The sequence below is a fragment of the Pocillopora verrucosa genome, chromosome 6 (genome assembly GCF_036669915.1).
Source record: "Pocillopora verrucosa isolate sample1 chromosome 6, ASM3666991v2, whole genome shotgun sequence".
NCBI lineage: Eukaryota > Metazoa > Cnidaria > Anthozoa > Scleractinia > Pocilloporidae > Pocillopora > Pocillopora verrucosa.
This window is the reverse complement of record NC_089317.1, coordinates 24,437,669-24,454,031: the sequence shown is the minus strand read 5'-3', so window position 1 is coordinate 24,454,031 and position 16,363 is coordinate 24,437,669. Positions and strand designations below refer to the sequence as shown.

Genomic DNA, 16,363 nt, shown 5'->3' with positions numbered 1-16,363 from the left:
TTCTTTGTGTTTTTCCTTATATTTTCTTTTCCAGTTACGCATACTACACTTGTGCTTCAAATTCGTATTAATTGCGCACCTGACAGTAAGGAAGAAAAGAAAAATGCACAATTTGTGTAGGAGTAAGAATAAGGAACACATAAGGTGTGGATTCAGAAAAAAATATAAATAAAAGAAAAGCATTAGATAATTAAAGGGTGTGAGACTTCCTACATTTTCTCGGTCTCTTGGGAAGCTTTGCGGATGTAATCAGCGTTCGTACGTCAAAATAGCAAGTAATTAATATTAAGATTCTATAAACTGCAATAAACTCACGTATATCTGTCTCACTCACGCTTTTCATGCAACCGAAGGAAATATAAATACTGATGATATGTGATGACTTTTGGACTTAAAGCTAACTGCCAGTCGGTATTGGTTGTTCATTGAACATCATGGCGAAAACAAAAAGTGCAGCTGCGGGTTTCGCAGTTTTAGCTTTCCGTGTCCTCTTAAGGCGTCGCTGATTAATGTCACAATTCTGTTACGTAAAAATCAGGTATTTTGGTATTAACAACTGAGTTGAAAACGTAAATTGGCCACCCAAAAGAGTTAAAAGACTGAAGTTTCGAGCGTTAGCCCTTCGTCAGAGCGATTGGCGCAGGGCTAATGCTCGAAACGTCAGCCTTTTTACTCTTTACGGTGGCCAAGTTACGTTTTCAACTCAATTGTTAACACCTGTTTTACCTTCCCAACGACGCAGCACCACAGTTTCTTTAGAAACTTACACCTCTTACTTAAAAACCACTTTATTTTTGGTGTGTTTGTCACTTGATCGGACGTATACGAGCACAAATGTGGATAAGTATGAAGGAGAGTGAAACGGGTTACAAATAAAGGTTTTAATTTTAATTTTGAAAATACGATACAAAAGCTGTGCCTGGACTCCATCGGTATAAAAGTGTCATTTCTTGTTAGAAAGCGGAACTCATTGTAGCAGTTCGTAACTTTCGTTGACTATCACCGTTATCATTCATTCGCAGAAGTTCCCTTCGTCCTCCAGATGGCTTTCCTATGATCTTGTTGAACATCTTCATGAGGTGATCCTTGAACTCATTGCGGTAGCTTTCATTCAGAATCGTGTAGCAAATTGGGTTAGCCGCGCTGTTTGCAAACGTTATTATGTTACCAAGCGCCACTAAATCCCAGAATCTGTCGTATTTTTCATCTGCTCCGCCAAAGTCCAACCACAACCACAGAATATTATTTGGCAAAACACATACAGCAAACATAAGGGTTACTATCTTGAGCATGCGCACAACTTTCTTCGCCTCCTCGGATTGGAGGTCTTGCAAGTAACGGTTACCGTTCCTAGCGCGACGGGCAAGCTCTCGGCCAATGCTTATGTACGCGCCTGCAATTACTGTCAGCGGAAATATATATTCAAACACAAACAGCGTAACCGTGTACGTTTTTCGTGCGCTTTTGCTCGGCCATTCCTCATCACATTTTCCGGACTCACCGTTTTTCTCGGAAACACTGATGTATGGCGTGACAGCTACGAGGGACGCAATCCATATTCCCACAATTATGAATTTCGCGCTTCTGGTCGAAAGCTGTCGACGGAGAGGGTGGTTTATTGCCCAGAATCGCGACAAACTGACGGCTGTCAGTGTGTAAACAGACGCAAATAGTGTGAGTGTTTGAAGGGGATATAACAGTTTACAAAGAAATGCTCCGTAGGGCCATCGGTAGTTCATTTCTTGTACAGGAATGTCAAAAGGAATACAAATGCAAGTGAAAGTCAAGTCTGCAATCGCCAGATTTAATACGAAATAGTTCGTCACAGTTTTCATCTTTTTCCGTCGTAAAATCACCGTGCAAACTAAAGAATTTCCCACTGCACTTACAAGAAATATAACCGCATAGAGCGTGAGAGTTATTATTCTCAGTTCAGAGGACACCGAGTTGGGCGCTTGAGTTACCTCAATATTATGAGGGCCTTTGGATGTTGATAAGTTTGTCATTGTCATTTCTTTCTCAGTCAAAGAATTGTTCCATCTCGTCCCCATTGCTGGTCCTCAATGGTATTCCAAAATGCGGAGTTTCGTAAACGAAGGTTAACCGGTTTCAGTGAATCCCAAAGAGTAGCTTCTTCGGTCTTCACTCGTTGTCGCTAGAGCTGTAGAGGTAAAAACAAAGCAGCAGTTATAAACGTAAAACAAACTCGGCCGCCGCTAAATATTCTCGATGTAAACTCATAAAGTAGTAAGAGTTGGATTATGCGGCTGAACAACTCAAGCATAATTTTTCTCATGATCTCCATCTAGAGTCATACTTGTCTCCGTTTGATTTTCCAGTCTTACCCCTTTTTGATATGACAAGGTTTTGCGAAAAGCTGGAAGTATGAAGAAAACTGTTATTCCTATTGTCGCGAGCGTGGGACAAAGAAAAAAAAAAGAGTCTCTCGCAAGTAATCGATGCCAGACCTTCGCATTCCCCACTTAGTAAGTCCAATTACTAGGTCCATAATTACGTTCATGATTAACATCTCCCTTTGCCTATTTAGGCTGAGGTAGTTTTGAATGTTTAAAAGGACGTGAACATATAAAGTAAGACAAACTAAATTGGTAAAAAAAATAAGAGTAAAAATAAAAAACAATTTGGTTTACCAAGAGAATGATGATTACTCTAAGATAGCGACAAGACCAAACAGAGTTGGATGAACTAACATATGGCGTCAAACAAAGACCCTTGGTAATGTGTTAGTCAGCACGTTCAAATTCAGGAATAGCTTGCGAATTAAAAGCATCCCTTTAGCGAAGCAGCAAACAATCGAAGTAATCAAGATTACTAGAATCAAGCAATTGTTCACTCTCGTGATGTTTGTGGGGTACCTTTCTTTAAAGTCCTTTGTTTCAAGGAGTGGTATATAACACCACGATGTAACTCCCTAAATTTCTGTTTTCTGTTATGTTTCCTGTAGTTGTTTGTTTTTGCTTTTTTATTTCCTTTATGATTCTTAGTTTGGTTTTATTTTTGTTTCTTTCTTCTATTTACATTTTCTTCTCATTTTCCCAAACTTTTTGCCTTGCTTCTTCGACATCTGGTTCAGTAACTAGCCGCTGCGCCGGCACACTAAAGGTACTTGATTCACTTGTTTTAATCGAGATACTTGCCACCAACTAGCTTATTTGTGCACTTAACAAAGACAATCATAACAACTTACAGAATCCAAATGAATATCGTGCAATTTTATTTTGAAAACATTTTTCTCTTAATTTCATCGAGATAGTGACACAAATATAATTTAGATTTTACCGACGAAATTATATTTCATAGATTCATGCGATCCCTACGTCAATCATACATCTTTTCCAACTCCGCGAGGCAATAATTTAGAATAATAAATTGACTGTTGACTCTTTGCAAACACAAACCAATATTGCTCTCACCTTAAGTGATCAGAATTGTCAATTTTTCGTAAAGCGATTGAGCTAAAAGCCTGCTCTCAGTCAAAAACATGTCACCTCGCTCATATGGCAAATTGTGTCGATGATTTTAAAAGGAAACCCCTTAATCTTGGAAAAAAAAACAACATGATGCAAAGTATCTCAATCAAGTGCTTAAAACATTTCGTGAAAAAATTTCAATTTAAAGTATCTAGAGCAGATGTGGACAGCATCATGACAAGAGTACTTGGAGCAGAAGACAAACTACGTGAATTGAATATTAATTAGGAGAATTAGTGAGAGCCATAAGTCTTTCTCTTCCTCTGCGATCATCCTTGTTTCTTTTTTTTACTAGATCTTTTTCGTCCAATTTTTGAAGTTTCATGCCGAATGATCGATGAAAATGGAAAGAAGGTATGAAATCACATGTAGGTATAAAATTACATGTCAGTTTTGCTAAGGCCTTCGGGCAAGGACTTTCGGCAAGCAAATTCAAGAATACTTTCATAAAAGCAATATGGATAGCAAAATTTAAACTTTGCCCCTCTCAAGAAAGATTGAGATCTCTCTTTTTCTAGTGGTTGAAACACTACTGAGTTGTCGATTCTGGAAACCTAACGTCCAAAATATTGATTTTATCTCAAAGGTAATATCCTTTAACAGTCATAATTACCTTCGAATATCCGTACTCTGCAAAATTGCACATGCAGGAGTTGACCCTTTCAATAACGTCCCTGAAGGACCTGAAGCGAATGGAAAGGCTTCACTTCCATGTGGGAAGCGGAGAAGGGTCTTTCATCTATTTTGCAGCGGTAATGAAAATTAAAATTTGTAGATTTACCCATATAAAGTAAAGTCGGTTTCTCGCCGACAGACTGGAACCTTGCCCACAATCGATTTGTCTAAAGAGGAAATACTACGTGTGTAAACAACCTTGCCAGCTCTGCAGGGAATTAATAAATCATTCTAATTAGTGAAAGCGTCAAAAAAAAGTATAAGAAGTCCAGAACCATTGACAGAAAAAAGGAAGAGTTTAGAAAATCATTTGCATATCCGAAAAGAGACATAAAAACCGTAAGAGCAGTCAATGGTATTGTTCATTGGTAAAACTTTTACAGAATCAGAGAACAACTTTTCGAAATTCTCTGCGTCCAAAATCAATAATCTTTCGTCCGCAACAGAGAGAGTTAACTGAAAGAATTTTCTTTTTTTCTTACGAGAAATCATATTATCAAAAACTCAGTAAAAACTCAATAAAGTCGATGACCAAGAAATATCTATTTCAATTTTTCGCTTCTTCCGATTTCCTCGCGATAAAATGTAATGTTTTGATCGTCAAAGAGACTGTTGCATGGCTTAGACTGTACAAAGAATTATTTGGACAACTTCATGATTTGTTTCTTTTGATATAACTTTCCATAAAATGAATGAAATGTTGTTACCATCAAAATATAAATGCAGTTTTTGAGTTCATCCATCCCAATTTGTTACAGTGTCTTAGTTTCCAAGTGTCAAGAGTCACTAGAAAAAAAGCACTTGTTGACTTTTTTTTATTATTTCACGAATAACTTAAATTGAACAAGACGAAATGAGGTTATACCATGCATTGTTGATAAGGTTTCAAGCTTGGCGCAAATTTAAAGCGTCTAACAAGCTTTCTTTTTCATTCATTTCATTTGATCATTATGATCAATTTCATCATATTTCTCTTCAAGATGACAGAGGAACTGCTACCTTTGTGATGCGAAAATGTCGTGCTGCAAACAGACAGGTTCTTTCTTTTTATCTAATCATTTCAGATGAACGCAGTTAATTTGGTAATAAAAAGGTTTTTGTTGACAACCCTTTTCTTTAAAAACTTCCTTTCCGAATTTAAACATTGCCTCATTTCATTATATAGAAAGATTATTTTCAAGTTACAAACTCGATACAAACTCTTGATTTCTTATAACTCCTCACCATATTTTGATAATCATTTTCCATCCCTCGCCTTTCAAAGTCATGATCACGCTCTCATCATTTTTTTTTTTACCTTTCTTTCATTAATTTTATTAGAATTTTATTATCATTTATCCTTTTTTTCCGCACTAGGAAATATAATATTTACAATAAACGAATAGAATTTAAGGAAACAGAGTGGATTTATACCACTAAAAGTCCAAAGTCGTTTTTTTGACATCAAACCTCGATTTCATGCGTCCTATCCTTGTATGGAGGTTAACTTTACGAAGACAGTTTACTTTTAATGATTGGCAAACAGCACAAAATGTACAAAAATCCTTGATGTTATAGAACATACGAAACAGCGCCGTTGACAGTTCTACAAATAATACTTTTTAACTGCCATGAAGTGAACCCAAGGCAAAAGAACAGCTAAGATTTGGAGATATGACGACATCATTAGCAGGATTTCTAAAAAGTTCTGTTTTCAATTGCCGTTTCTCATCATTCATGGGGAGAGCTAATTAAATTTTCAAGTGAATTGTTGATTTCATTAAGGTCACACATAATTAACATCATTTATTTTAGTGAAATGCTAGATGTAGGTCATTTTGGATGACATAATTATCCTTACCCACCTCGTAACCTGTTATTTGTAAGTGTATGTGTTTGCGATATTTAGACAGGCTGGCCGCTCAGAGGTTGTTTAAATGGGGGCCTTTGTAAACAATGACACGGCCAGGCCACAACACCGGGACCTAACCAGTACAGAGAAGAGGCAGGAGACGGCTTATCGTTTTTATCCGAGAAGACTAGAATTTATAACCATTTACCGTTGTTTTCAGTTACTTTAAGACCCTGAGTTCTGTCTGGGGCTTGAACACGCGACATCCCGCACAACGTGAGCTAACCAAGCGCAACTTTTGTATCTAGTTACATAACATAGTTGTATATCTACACAAGCGTTGTAAAGCTCAACGTTCATTAAAGCCCCCAGTGCATGCGGGACACTTCACCTTTGCCAATCAAGAGGTCAAGCTATTGGAAGGATTATACTGGAGTGTTAGATTAAATTTAATTATATATATCACGAAAAATAAATAACAATAACATTTCAGTTCATCGATTAATTCACGTAGCAGATTAACAAGACTCCTTGATGCACTCAACGACATACTTTGCTTATTGTCAGCTTTTGGGGCGGTTGCGTTGAACTGTAAAATAATCATTGTCCATCAAATGAACTATTCATCAATAAATTTTAAACTATCCTTTGTCAAACATTATAATCAAATACAGGGTCTCTTTCGTTACCTTCAATAACAAAACGAAAAGGAAAAACATTGAATCTTCGGTTTATTTCATTTACATTTTTCCGAGACTAATGCCTTTAAAACTCTTTTTACCTCCCATTGAATTACATATATTTTACAATTTTGTTCCGAAGGAAACTAATGGAAATTTGCTGCAAAGTTTTAGCCTCTTCTGTTTCTTTTAAATCTCTTCGTGGCCTTAACTTCACTTTTTAATTGAAAGGCCCTTGAACATAGAGTTCTCTTTCCTAAACCGCTCTTCCACTGGTATGAAAATCAATGTATAATCAGATACCATTCCGCTTTCTAATATTAACCGGCGGTGAGATAACGTTGAAAATCAGGTCAGTTCGTTAGCAATAAAAGAGACCTAAAGTTGCTATATTAAGCAGTCTCTTCGAGATTGTCAAGTAATGTACGAGAGCGATTTGAAATGAAACATCGAATGTCAGCAGAACAAATTAGTAAAAGCCGATTCATTTTTCTTTGCCTGACTTTGACTTCTGTCTACTAATTATTTCTACCGCCGCTCCTGGGGTCTGATGGAAGCAAGCCTAGGGGTCTCAAATACAAACCATCAGACAAATTGTGCACTCAATACAAACGCAAGTAAATTGCCGGTACCTTTGAGAGTAATGAATTATTTCTAGAGCCGATTTTCAACCACACATTGTCGCCCTAAAAATCGACATTGGTGATTTTTAACGCAACATTTCTCTGAAAAAATTTGTTAAAAGAATTTGCAATTGTTTTGAAAAAAATGAGCAATCTTGTTGCCTAGATTTTGTTTTTTTATGATATTATTTTGGCTTCAAAAATTGCGTAACGTATCACTCTGCTGTCGTTGATGAAAGGATAAAGGCGCGTGAAAAGTAGTCCCTTGAAGTACAGATTTAAAATCAGCATCACCTCAAGTGTTTCTGTATAATGCTAGATTGATCACTGTTGCAAGATATAAATATGAAAAAGAGTTAAGTGAAATGTTACAGACCCATTGTCCTCGCTTTTTCTATTTTTCTTTCCTATTTCCTTCGAAATGTTTGTCCAAAAAAAAATAACTTTTTCGCAACCTATATAAATTTAACAATAGTCATTATATACTAACCGTTCGAGATCAATTCTCCTGGCTCAGGTATGGCCTTCAGATTTGGTTTATTTGACGTTGCGTTCGCGATTCAGACGGCGAAAGCTTCGACGTGGAAGTGCTCTACTATAAAAAATAAAAAGCGACTTGGCACTCACGGTGTAATTAACAATGCAGTCAACCTTCTGCTCTTATGTCAATGATGGAGATGTCCATTTCGAATTTTAATTCATTTAACTAATGACAGGTTCCTTCAATTGCTAAAAGCTTACAGTATTGGTTCTTGAGATGAATTCGCCGCATTGGTTTCTAATTTCTCTATATTGCTTCTGTATTTAGGTTTTCAAATGAATTGCTTCTATTTCTGTCTGAATTTTATTTTTAATGCAAAATGTCTTTAGAATATGTGAAGATAGATTTTATATGAACAAATTCAATCTGTCGATTCTGCTTCCCCGGTATTATTACGGTCGGTAATGTAAATGCTAATTAATTCGTTAATTGTAACTATCCTTCCGATATTTTCGGGAGTCCAACACCATAATGTTGTGTTTTCACTTCATGCTTAGGAAATAACTCAAAATATACTAGGTGTATGTCTGTAGAAAAAGCTAGGCGTCTTAATTTCGTCAGTTGTTCAACAAATCAATTACAAAGAAATGACTATAATTTTTTTTAATAACAACTGTATTTTCTCGTATTTATTTTACAAAGTAAACACGACCAAAACATCTCTAAGTTTTTGGGAAATGTATTCAATTTAAGCGACTGAAAATATATTGTCTATTTAAAATTATCTGAGTCTTTATCGTAGTACCTATAAACCTCTTAGAAGGACTTTTCAAACGCACTATGAGAAACTATGTGTCAATGAAATAAACTGGTACAATGTTCCGTGCAATCAAACTCAACCCATGGTTTTTTTCTTGCTTTGTTCACACAAAACCTTAGCCTTGCTATATCTTTATTTGAATAAGAATTAATTTTAGTAGGCATACTGACATTCGCGTTTACAAACAAAAAGTTGCGTTGCTTGGGTGCGCTAAAACTTTTTAGGAAAAATTACTTCCCGAAATGGAAGTATCCTGTAAGGTTTATTCTGAGCTCCAATTTGTTGCTTGTTACGGAAAGAATATTTCTCTCTCCTTAAGTGAAACATGAAACATTTTAGAAGTGGTAAGAATAAGCGTTCCAGAAAAAAATGCATCTTTGATTGTAGTTTTCTTTTATCTAGTGGCGTAGGCAGCGAGTACAGGCACGCTGTTCAAAAGCCAATTGTGTTCAAGAGACCATATCATTCTTCTCTCACCCATTATTATTATTATTATTATTATTATTATTATTATTATTATCATTATTATCATTGTTATCATCATCATCATTGTAATTATTATTGTTATAAATACTATTACTATTGTTAAGTCATAATTATTATCTTTACAATTATTGCCATCATTATGATACTATAATCGATGATATGATATTATAATTGTTTGTATGATTCTTTTATATTAGAGACGAAATTTTAATTTAAAAATAAGTCACTCGTGGATCTACGCAACATTTTACCTTTTTCCCCTTATTGTTATTATTATTATTATCATCAGTATCATTATTGTTAATATTTTTATTTGACAAGTTAAAGTATTTTTCGATTTTTTAAGGATTTTATCATTATTTTTGTAAATATTTTTAGTGATTGTTATAATTATTCATCTGTATTTTAATATAAAACATATAGCATGTCAATGTGCATTATTGCTATTAAATACACGTACATTGAAAGAGTAAGGTATACCTTTAAAAAAATTGTTACCAACATTGTTATTATTAGGGTGGCACTATGGCCATTTTTCTCTTTCTTCCTTTCGTATTTCCTTGCATTTGAAAGTCAAATTTCGAACATTTCGATTACTTGCGAATCTAGAGACTTTTTTAGCCAAAACTTCTCTTTAAATATGAATTTTATTTGGGAATAAAAAGTTTTTCCTTTCAATGGCGGTCTTCCTCTGATGAATGAAACTGGCGCCTATTTCCACAGCATAGGAGCTGAATGAATATGAGTTGGAAAGGAGACAAGCCAGCTCATTAAGTGTTTTTATTCCCGAGCAGTCGCGAGGTGAGATAGTATTCAACACCCAAAGATTCGCTGAGTGTTTAGGTAATATTTAAAGCACTTCATACATTTTTAAAAACTTTCCATTTAAAGAAGTCGTCGTTTTTGGTTGTTGCTTATGTTGTTGTTGTTGTTGTCTGCTTCGCTTTTTTATTTGATGGTTTTTTTGCCTTCGATGATGGCAATGATGAGACTATCTTAAAATAGCCTCCAACAACCCTTTCTCCTTATTTGGTCTAGATATCCCCTGCCCCTTTTCTCTGTACAATTATCCTAAAATTTACCTGCACCATCCACACTCCCTTTGGTTCTAAACCAAAACTCCTAGTTGAGTCAAAATCATGCTTTTGTTTCCGTTAAAAAGTTTGTAGGCACTCATTTTTAGCTTTCCATCGGTCGGAATAAAACTGCAAGTGCTACATCCCGAAAAAAAATTGCACCCCACTTCAAACTGAATTCAGACCTATAGTTATGAAAAAAAATTTACTTTTGTTACTATTGCATTTTTTTATGTCGTGAATATTCAGAATTCACCTTTCTGCCTGGATTCAAAATTAAATTGTACTTATTTCAAGATATTTGTCGTGGTTTATTTTCTAACATCTTGCATTTAAGAAAAGTTTCACAAGAATAACAGCGTGCGGCTCACCACAACTTGAATTAATAATGACTCACTAGCATCCTCAGCACGACTAATATGAAACAGTAATACGAATTTTAAAATGAATCTAAAAAAATTAGATCAAGTCAATTGTTCCTGGGCAAGCCATTAATTTGTCTCTATGTTTACTTTCAAGAGAAAACTTTTTACCATTTTTTTCCCTGAACTGCAGATGAAAAAAATATGTAAATGATGATAAACAAAATACCTTCTTTACTGAATGTTTTTATCACGGAAAGATAACAATCATCAAATGCACCCTTTGTATATCCCCTTGAAATTGACATGAAAGTTTGTGTTCGTTCAAGCTTTTCGCTAATCTCGACGAGCGCTAGCTTACTGATACCTCATCGGTGGATTTTATGGCTTAATACTTAATGCTATTTTGTTTCAAAATAAATTTTATACAGAATACTAACTAGAATATTCATACAAAACGAAGAGCCGAAGAACAAAAGATGATTCTTCAGAGTACTTGAAATCACCGCAAACTAAGCGTTTCTTTTCTCTCATCAATTTTTCCTCTTGGTTTTTTTTTTTTTTTTTTCTTTTTTTTTTATACTCAGTAAGAATGATGAAAAATTAACACTTAAAGTTGCTACTTAATTTTTGAATTTGTGGCATTTTCGGTGAGTTGATGGCTGTACATGTATCGTGTGCAATCTAACCTTAAAATGCAAATTAAATGTGTTTGAGACAAAACAACGTTCCTAAAGCTAATCGCAGCTAGAAATGGAAAAGGCTAACAGACTAAAAAAATAAAAAGATTATGAAATCAAAGATCTCTGATTCAACTCACCTCTATATGAGTGATATCTTGAATTGAGGAAGATTAACTGTTTGCAGAAAGCTCAATTACCTTTTGAAGGAATTCTTCTCTAGTAGTGCAGGATGGCATTGGGAATGTAGATCTGAATGACAGAATAAACATATTAGCCAGCGACAGGACTGTAGATCAAATTTTTAAACGGTTGTGTCGTTAAAAAAAATTGCTTGTGACGCATTTTATATTCCCATTCAAAACAGGTGAAGCGAATTATGAACTGCAGTTGGTCAACGCGGTTGAAGTCCCTTGCTGAGGAAAACAGACATGATTGGATCCCTTACACCGACAAACAGGCAGTTATTTCCTATGTATTTCATTATATGTTTCTCGAGACTTTCAACAGTTTTTTTACATCTGAGGAAATTACTCCTCAGGGGGAAAAGAAAACCGAATTATCGAAGATTTTTCTGCGCTGAATGTAAACCCAACAAAAGCTGTTCTATATATTGTCTGAATGTGTTTCACGTTGAGCCTATAATTCCGTTTTTAATTAAAGGAGGATTTATCTAATACTCACATTCGCCTGAGATGTACAAAATTCCACAAATCATTTGTCCTCTGCCTCAATTATGATCTCATTAGAATATATCTGTAGGCAATTCTAGTCCTAATGACGAATTTTCTGGAAATTTCGACGAAGTGTTTGAATACTTAAAGAAACAGCTTTCCTCATGGTAACTCAACAGCTAAATAGTGAAATTCTGAATTTCGTGAATCGCGCAAAGTTTTGTCCCATATTAATTGCAGTACGAATCTGATCTAGACAGCGTTAATCTGAAGACCGTAGATATGAAGAAAAATAAAAAACGCTTTCAGTGGCAAAAAAAAATTACAGACAAAGAAATGAGAGATAATCACGAAATTAGAATAATTTATGACAAACTAAGTATCTTTAATTTTTTTTTACGATTGCTATAAATATATTTTTGGAAACCTTTAAAAGATATGGTGAAATAAATCAGTCATTGCCAGCTAAGAATAGAAACATCAGCCACTTATTAGTGGAACTAACGCAATCAGGTGATCTGCACAACGTCTGAGTGTTTGCATTTGTTACATCTGTGTCTCAGCTTGGGATACACGCAGCTGTTAAACACAAATTAGCTCTTCACATCATTTTATTTAAAATATATTTATAGGACTTTATTACGGTTTTCTTGATGCACATTGGTTATTAATTAAAACAACAGCGTTTTAATTTGAGTTAGCTTATCCCCCAGTCATGTGAGGGAAAAGGAAGAAAGCAGTGAGCCTGGGAGGGGGAGGAGTGGGTGGGTGGGGAGGAGGGGGTTGAGGAGTAGAAAAGTTGTGTTATCTGCGACATGCTGGGTCCACAGGTAGCCCAAGATCGCAAAATGAGATTGTTAATATGCAACTGATTTTTATGTTACTTATGGGGCAAAATATCATAAAGGAATGAGTGAGTTTTCTAGGTTGATTTAATATCGTTTAGCATGGTTTTAGTTCATATGGAGGGCAAAACCAAGATAAGATAAAACCGGGCTGAACGGCTCAGAAAACCCGCGAAAATTTGTCCAAAGACCTAAAAGGGTCTTTTAACTACGAACAACACACAAGGAAATTCTTGAAAGAAGTTAGTGAAGTGTCTCAGTAACTCTTCAGTGAAACGACTAATGTCCCAGGCTGAACGTAAAATTTGGAAAGAATTCTGAAATAAAAGGATTGAGTTTATACATGAACAAAGAGCCTCCCTCTAAACTGAAGGAATGAGAAGATAAATTGAGTGTATAAAGAAAAAGATAAACTTCTGTGGTTCGGCAGCGAATGGGCTCAACAGATTAGAATTAATAGAGCAAAAGGGATCCACTTTGACAGCTGGGTGTTTTATTGGCTCGGTTTTAGAAGTTAGAGCCTACAGAACAAGGGACCTACACGTATATATTTTGATGCTTATTATATCGGCTATTTGGCTCCGTGGTGGCTTTTATCATCAAGCATTATCCACAAATTTTAAAGGTGATTCGTGACTGTAATTTTGCCATATGAATTGAAGCTAACCTAGAAAAGGTGTTTTGCTGTCCACATCTAAAAAAACTCATTGACTCTAGTTGTAGAGCCTTCACAGAGCAGTACGTCAGTAAATACAGATTTCCATTCGTGTCAGACATCCTCACTAGTGGGCTTGTTATGCTCCTCATTGTCGTTGTTGAAAATTGTTAAAACTTACCTCATGGTTCTCATCCGACTGACCCATCTATTATACCAGGTTTATTCGAGCCACTCAATCTATAAATTTTCCAGGTTCATGTAAGTCTCAACCTGCGTAAGTCTCCGCCAGACGAGAAAACTGATATCGTAGGAGCACACGTAGACCTGGTCATTCGAAAGATTAACGATTAACAAGATTAATTCAAGAATGTTTTCTTGAAAACATATCCAATATCTTAAGTTATATTTCAACACTAAATTGATGAACTCCACGTATTTGTACAATTTATTTTTTTGTGTTCTTTCAGATGGTCTTTTCACTCACACCCCGAATTCCTTCACTTTTCCACTTCACCGCCTGCCATGCTAGTCATGGTTGGTACTCTTTGGCGGTTTGGCGACAGACTTGCCGTTAAAAAAGATCGACAGGGAGCCTAAACACATTGCAGAGCTGACCACTTTCCGGAAGTTCAATTCACAAATAGGACGCAGAGCGAATAATCAAGAATGAGACAGGTCGCGCAAGAATGCGTTCCCAATCTGCAACTTTTTCGCTCTGAACTATCATTTAGCCCCTTCCTGTGTGCGTGGAATAAACAAATCGCAAATCAATTCAGGTAGCAATGGTCAGTAACGGCTCTGGTGGGACAGTATTGCATGTATTTAAGCATATCATGGCTCAAGTCATTTGGGAATTGTTCCAATATATGACTACGTCATGACCTCAAGCCAAGCGTTTTCCCGTTTGGCCTTACCTCTCAGTCAATAACTATTTTGCAGGCCCATCACTCAAGGGATGGGCTCCTGGTATTCCTCAGCTCAGAATATTTTCTAGCGATTCCTATAAGCATGTTCTCTTCTTATTTATTCACTCTTCTTAAACCTTCACGTGCATGGTTTTATACTTTTTGATTTTTATTTTCTTAAAAACAAAGCTGACGGATGTGGCCGCTGGTTTCGAACTTTAACCCCCAAAAAAAGCGCTTATTGCAAGTTATACGTACCTTAGACGTGATCAAACTGAAGTTATACGGGAAATATACTCAACAGGTGTTGAGGTATTTATCTCTCACAGTCTCCTGTTTACGGACATAGCATTATTGCAGATCGTCCTTTTTAGGCCGCTTTACAGCGATCTACAAGCCGTGTGACCCAGGAAACAGGTCCTGACATTGTTATATTTGGATGAACAATATTCCTTCTAACAATTTCAATATGGAAAAGACGTAAAAAAATTGAGTTGAGATAAAAAGATCCATGATATCGCTCTAACTGCCAGGATTGTTGTTGCAATCTACATCATACATAAACTAATCAATTCAAAACTACATGTGTGGATTGATTAATTACAAGTGAGCCGAACGTGTCAAGTGTGGCGGATAAAAAAAAACTTGGAAGGATACATCAGTTCTCATGATGTCAACACATTGAAACATACTTAATACTTCTCCGTAGTTATACGATCGGAAATCTGTCGTTTCCTGTTTTTTAAACGGGCCTGTTTGGCTACTTTGACCAAACCTCGTACCTTTCTCAGTCCCTCAATCTGTTATTGCAGATCACAGTTAACCCAATGTACTCCTCGAAGGACAGCTTAGTCTCACGCACGGAGCACAGTTGAACTATTACAAAAATTGATAATGTCGCTGTATGCGTCTTCGTTCAATATTTAGACGGCACGATTGATATGTATCTACATCTTCTACGATATCTCTACGTTATTGTTTTTGAAGACGCAAGTGTAACATACTTCCATTGATGCCGAGATTTTGATGTTGGCTCACCGTCTTCAGCGCTCTAGCGGCGGACCACTAAATTTGAATACCAAGAGAGAATACCAAGAAAGAAAAAAAAAGGTAATGGATTATCAAGAAAGAAAAATATTAGTGATAATAAAAAAAATTGTGGGCGTGTTCTATAGAATTCTGTCTGCAATCAAAGGCTGTGGACATTCCCAGTCTTGCATCATTTGGAGACGGCGATACACGAAAATAGCGTTCATTGAACCATTTCTTACCTATTCTTGCTGCAGGAAATTCCATGCTAAAAACTGTTTCACTCCAGCCCAAAATTGCATGGAAATAAATCCTAGGGAGTGACTTTTTTGAGCATGGACAAGATGGCAATTCTGTTTGGAAGATAGCGCTTGATTACGAACGTAGATTATCAATAGTGCGTTTAAATTATATAGGCTGGATAAGTAACTGCAACAAAATTCCACTAATTTCCGGCGTTTCATTGTTAATCTGAAAACTTGGCGACAAAACGGTGAGAAATTAAGGGGTTTGGATGTTGCCTTTGGCGGCAAAAAATATTAGTGTTCTAAAATAAAACGGTTTTGCTCGATGTTATGCCATTTTTGCCATCATTATTTTTATCTCATTTATTCCTTTTCGTTAATCTAAAATCTTTTACAAGAGCAGAAGTATAAAAAAGCCAAGAATATTCTGCACCGTCTGCTTACAAACTAGCTGTGTTCGGCATCATCAAATAGGGCCAGATGATCATCAGATGTTCTTGCTCCTGTTGCTTTCAGCTCAAAAAAAAATTTTAAAAATAAAAATAAAAAATTGTAAAGTTAAAGATTTAAGGTTTGAATCCTCACTGTGGTCAGCTCAGAAAGTTTCACTGGGCTCAGCTGGCAGAGCATTTGAAATTCAAATGAGAAAGTCCGATGAGGTTTAAATCCTCAAGAAAGTTGATCAAGCTAACACTATCTTTGTTTTCCTTGCATTCAGCTTAGATCTGAATTTTGAATCCTCAAGGAAGGTCATCCAAACTTTTTACACCCCAGTTGTTGAGTACATTATAGTGAGATTGAA

The 16,363-nt window shown here is 35.9% G+C and overlaps 1 protein-coding gene across 4 annotated transcripts; it reads right to left on the bottom strand.

The window, feature by feature from the left end:
• Nucleotides 1-906: 906 nt before the first annotated feature.
• LOC131798221 (neuropeptide FF receptor 1) lies at nucleotides 907-15,084 on the bottom strand. 4 transcript variants are annotated; one of them, XM_066168664.1, is made up of 5 exons: nucleotides 15,070-15,084; nucleotides 13,561-13,706; nucleotides 11,346-11,457; nucleotides 7,791-7,895; nucleotides 907-2,161 (listed from the first exon to the last, which is right to left on the bottom strand). In XM_066168664.1, the coding sequence occupies exon 5, from the start codon at nucleotides 2,049-2,051 to the stop codon at nucleotides 954-956; it is 1,098 nt and encodes a 365-aa protein (XP_066024761.1). In that variant the 5' UTR covers nucleotides 2,052-2,161; nucleotides 7,791-7,895; nucleotides 11,346-11,457; nucleotides 13,561-13,706; nucleotides 15,070-15,084; the 3' UTR covers nucleotides 907-953. The 4 variants fall into 4 exon arrangements, with proteins under 4 accessions (XP_066024761.1, XP_058971862.2, XP_058971863.2 ...); XM_059115879.2 differs by lacking the exon at nucleotides 7,791-7,895; XM_059115880.2 differs by lacking the exons at nucleotides 13,561-13,706; nucleotides 15,070-15,084 and having other exon boundaries at nucleotides 11,346-11,672.
• Nucleotides 15,085-16,363: the final 1,279 nt, after the last annotated feature.

Coding starts and splice junctions, on each gene's coding strand:
- LOC131798221 (XM_066168664.1), bottom strand. CDS start 2,051: ATGGGGACGAGATGGAACAATTCTTTGACTGAGAAAGAAATGACAATG.